At 50.3% G+C, this 4,515-nt stretch overlaps 1 protein-coding gene across 1 annotated transcript; it reads right to left on the reverse strand.

The window, feature by feature from the left end:
- Nucleotides 1–454: 454 nt before the first annotated feature.
- On the reverse strand, nucleotides 455–1,384 carry LOC109378128 (immunoglobulin omega chain-like). The gene is made up of 2 exons (XM_019634588.1): nucleotides 1,111–1,384; nucleotides 455–1,030 (listed from the first exon to the last, which is right to left on the reverse strand). The coding sequence occupies exons 1-2, from the start codon at nucleotides 1,154–1,156 to the stop codon at nucleotides 687–689; spliced, it is 390 nt and encodes a 129-aa protein (XP_019490133.1). The 5' UTR covers nucleotides 1,157–1,384; the 3' UTR covers nucleotides 455–686.
- Nucleotides 1,385–4,515: the final 3,131 nt, after the last annotated feature.

Consider the following 4,515-nt stretch of genomic DNA (forward strand, 5'->3'; position numbering starts at 1 on the left):
CCCCAGGTTTGTCTTCATCTGGCTGTTCACCTGTATCCTTTACCACACCCTTTAATAAAGTGGTAAACGTATGTGTTTCCCAGAGTTCTGTGAGATGCCCCAGCAAATTAATTGAATCCAAAGAGGGGATCATGGGAATTTCCATTTGTAGCCATATCAGCAGAAGTCTTGGGAACACTGGGAATCTCCTACTTGTGTTTGGCATCTGAAGTGAGGGTGGTCTTGTGGGACTGAGCCCTTAACCTGTGGATCTGACACTGTGCCTAAGCAGATGGTGTTAGAATTGAGGTAAATTGTAGGATGCCCAGCTGGTGTCTCAGAAAATTGCTTGTTGTGGAGAAAAATCCCCACACATTCAGTGACCAGAAGTGTCAGAAGTGAAGTGTTGTGTGTGAGTAGTAAAGGAGACACAACAGGAGGGAAAAACAAAGGTTTTATTTTAATATATAAAAAATATTTGTATTGTTGATTTATGCCAAACCCTACAGGGATCAGCCTGTGAGTTCTTGGGACACCCTGTGCTGTCCCAGGTAACAGACATCAGTGTGTTAGTCTTTCCTCCTCAAGGACATCTGACCACAGAGGAATTTCTCCTTCAGGTGTCTCCACAGAAGCTTCTCAATAGAAAGTCTCAGAGCACAGATCTGTAGGCTCAGGGTTATTGTCTCACTTCCTCATCATCTGAGTCACTGTGAGTAACTATAGCTGCTCCCACTGCCATGATATATAGCACAGTAATAGTCAGCCTCATCCTCAGGCTGCAGCCCAGAGATGAGCAAATACGCTGCATTGGCTGAGGTGTCTTTGGATCCAGAGACTCGACTGGGGACCCCAGGTCCCAGCTTCTTGCCTGAGTCTGAGTAGTAGTATAGGAAAAAGTGGGGAGGGCCCCCTGCTTTTTGCTGGTACCAGTACATGTTATAGCTGCCAACATTGATGTCCCTGCTCAAGGAGCAGGAGAGTCTGGCTGTTGATCCCGGAGATGCAGAGAGGGAGGCCGGCTGAGTCAGCACAGGCTGGGAGAGGGAACCTGCAAACACAGACACAGACATCTCAGTGAACAGAAGAGACAGGGTGCAGCTACCCTGGGTCTCTGAGGCCTGTCCCTACCTGTGCAGTGAGAGAGGAGCACGAGGAGGACCGGGATCCAGGCCATGGTGCACACAGCCCCTTCTTAGGCCACAGAGCTGAGACTGGGCTGCCCAGGCTGCTCTTATCCCCTCCCAGCTGGCCTTACAGAGGAGGAGCAGCTTATGAAAATATGTCCCCGCCCCTTGCTTTTTCCCCAAGTACTCTGACAGGGTCTTGGGCCCTTGCACAGGGAGGCAGCCTGATGCACTAGTGTCCCCCATGGGTGAGGCTCAGAGAAATCAGCTGCTGGGACCACACACAGGCCACGTCCAGGGGACTTGGCCAGGTACAGAGAGGACATGCATGCTCAGTCCCCACAGGAAGCAAAGGGCCCAGCCCTGGACCTACTGTCAGTGGAGGGCTGCCCGTGTGGGAGCACCTGTCCAGCAGAAACTCCCAGAGATAGTATCACAGCGCCACCTGCTGGTCAAGAGGCGAACACCTCTTTTTTTTCAGAAGGCTCAAACACTTCACCTACACGTGTTTCCTTGACTCATGTTTTTCCAGCACCTGAGAATGATCACTACAGTGGTCGGTGCAGGTCGGTCCTGGTGTGCCTGTCACTGAGTGCAAACTCTTCCGTGGGTGTTGGTCCAGAGTGGGGTACATGTGAAACCCTGACCCATGAGAGTAAGGGAACTGGGGTGGAGCAGAGTGGATCTGTCCCTGCGGGGGGCTCAGAGCAGGGGACTTGCTCTGGAAGCTGAGTGTGAACAGGAGCGCATTGGGGACTCAGCCCCCAAAGAGGAGGACCTAGCAGGTGGGGGATGCTTGCCCTTCCAGAGCTTGTTAGAGTGGAGATTGCACACTCATGACACTGCTGTGGGGCATGGCGATGGAGCAGGGCCTGGGCATCAAGAAGGGCTCCTGAGGGACCGGACTGCATCCTCTCCTCCGTGTGCTGGGACAGACTGTGCCTGTTGTCAGTGCTGCAGATGAGAGACACAGCTCCGTGGGAAGTGTGAGGGCAGAACTTGGGACAGAACTTGACAGGCATACCTGATGTCTTATGCCTGCCTATGTCCAGGACACTTATAATCATAAAAGGCACCGAGGAAGCATGAAACTGGCATGGAACGTCAGGAAAGAAAGTGACAGGAGATATGGTCATCCCAGTGAGATGCGACATTAGGCTCTCCTTTCATCCCCATTGTCTCCAACCCCCAGCCTTGGCAAAGCTGCAGAGTTCTAAGACTGGGAGAAAGGAACACAGATTCACAAGTCAGTTCTCAGGGCACACTTGAAGGCTGCTGTCAATACGATAGCCACGTAGGTGGCCCTGCTTGTGCCTGGACAGGGGATGGCAGGACCAGGCAAGCTAGGGGGGACAGGGAGAGGTGCTCACCTTCCAGTCCCCTCCAAGGATTAGGAGGCACAGGGCTCTCCAGCAGCCCCTCCTCACTTCATAATGTAACAACTTGGTATTGGGGGTGGGGTACTTGTTAACATTAAATAGAGCAGCATATAAAATTAGCCTTGTAAGTTGTGGGGGTTTTTGTTCCACAAGAATGAAATATTACAGCATTTTGACCCATCAAAACAGAAAACAGCCCCACAAATCTGCAAATCAGAAAAAAAAAAAAAAAGAACTGAGAGAACTTGGGGAGAGACCTAGCAAAGGGGTAGTCAGGGCGGCTGGAGGAAGATGACAGTAGAGGACACAGGGAAGGAGTGGAATGACATATGTACAGGGGTGGGACACTGGGAGGTGACCAACTGGCCCCAGGCTGGGGGAGTGGAAGCGATGGTCCAGAGGTCAGGTGGATAGAGGTTGTCCTTGAGAAAGGCAGGGAGGTCCCACTGACACAGGTGAGTTCAGATTAAGAGGAAATGTGAGGGGCTGCATGATGGCTTTGTGGGACATTTGTCACATTGAGACCATGAATGAAAGTGTGGCAACATGTGAAAAAAATTCAGAGAAAATCAGAGACATGGGGTCTTGTGTGCCAACGCTATAGGAAGAATACAGGTGTGAAAAGTAACCACTTGTCAGGGGACTTAAAATGTGCCATTTATTCATTCATTCATACATTCATTCTGCAAATAGATAACTAAGGATAGCCTCACATGCATCAGGCATGGGGACATGAAGGACAGGCAAGAACAGGGCCTGGATCACTGGAGCAGAAGAAACCAGGCACAAGAGTGGTGATAGAGATGGCTTTAGAGGGTCCTCAGTCATGAAAACTTCCTGGTGTCTCAAAGTTGGGTCAACTGGTAAGACTGGGTGTCTTACAAACCTCCCTGCAAGCACAGAGCTAGGTCTGGGAGATGGTGTCTCTGTGGCTGCAGGGTCCTACAGTGGCTCAGGCCCCAAACTCTAAGACACCCCAGCTTTGACTCCATGTGGGTCCAGTTGGAGAAGGAGGCAGAGAGGAGGAGGGCGCAGGCCCTGTTCTGAGGGCGTGACACAGCAGCTAGGGCCACTGTGCAGGCCCTGGAAGTGCAGTCCTCAGATCTCCCTCCAGGAGACCCTACAGGGAGCATAGGTTACCTATGGCCCCCTGCCCCTGGAGCTGCTCTAAGCAAGGGCTGGATCAGTGTGTAACTAGAGCCCAGCCTTTCTGGCTGGGAGCAGGGACCTCTAAAGGGCACCCCATGTGCAGGACCCATCCAGCCTGCCTGAGACTCTCTGCAGACCTGTTCTCTGAGGCTCTTCTTACCCCATCCTTCCTTCTCTCATTTTTCAGGGGAACAGCCCTGTCTATAAAGGCTTCATTTCTTCCCCAGCTCTTTCCTGTTTATCTTTCCCAGTGTTCCCTGCCCCCAAATCACTTGTCTAATCATTTTTGTCACCTACTTCTCAGATGGTCCATAATCAAATAGCTTTCAGTTGAAAGGGAAAAATAATCCAAGAGGAAAACACATGGCTAGTTTTGCTGACTGATACAGTGACTGAATTTTACAATATCCACATTCACATGCACACAAACATATGTATTATACACTCCAGACTCAGGACTGAGGTGGTATCCCTTATATGAACTCTTAGATCAGGGTCAAGTCCAGAGCAATAACGGGCCCAATGGTGTTGGGAGCCGGCTGCACCTCAGTGTCTGACATGGCCAAGTGCACTGCTATTGTGACAAATTCTGAAGCTCTGACTGAGAAACAGATACTGCTTTATATCTTAGAAGATTTAAATTCCCCTTTGGATGCCCCCCAGTAGGATGAAGATCTTACACCCCTTCTGATGGATATATCACAATAATCCTATTTTATATACTAAAGGCAATTTTAGTCACACTGCTAGTTTTTTTAGTAATGGTCAAAATATGCACTCTGTGGTCTTGAGATCCTGCTTAACTAATAGTGCTTAAGGTAATTGCTGTGTAGCCATGGTAACCATTCCTTAGGCGATTATGCAGAGACTCAACCCTAGTC

Source organism: Hipposideros armiger, unplaced genomic scaffold, assembly GCF_001890085.2.
Source record: "Hipposideros armiger isolate ML-2016 unplaced genomic scaffold, ASM189008v1 scaffold_1763, whole genome shotgun sequence".
Taxonomy (NCBI): domain Eukaryota; kingdom Metazoa; phylum Chordata; class Mammalia; order Chiroptera; family Hipposideridae; genus Hipposideros; species Hipposideros armiger.

Excerpts from the sequence above, each read along its gene's own strand:
- LOC109378128 (XM_019634588.1), bottom strand. The coding sequence starts at position 1,156 with ATGGCCTGGATCCCGGTCCTCCTCGTGCTCCTCTCTCACTGCACAG. Across the intron at positions 1,031-1,110 it reads GCTCCTCTCTCACTGCACAG|GTTCCCTCTCCCAGCCTGTG; the intron begins GTAGGGACAGGC and ends CTGTGTTTGCAG.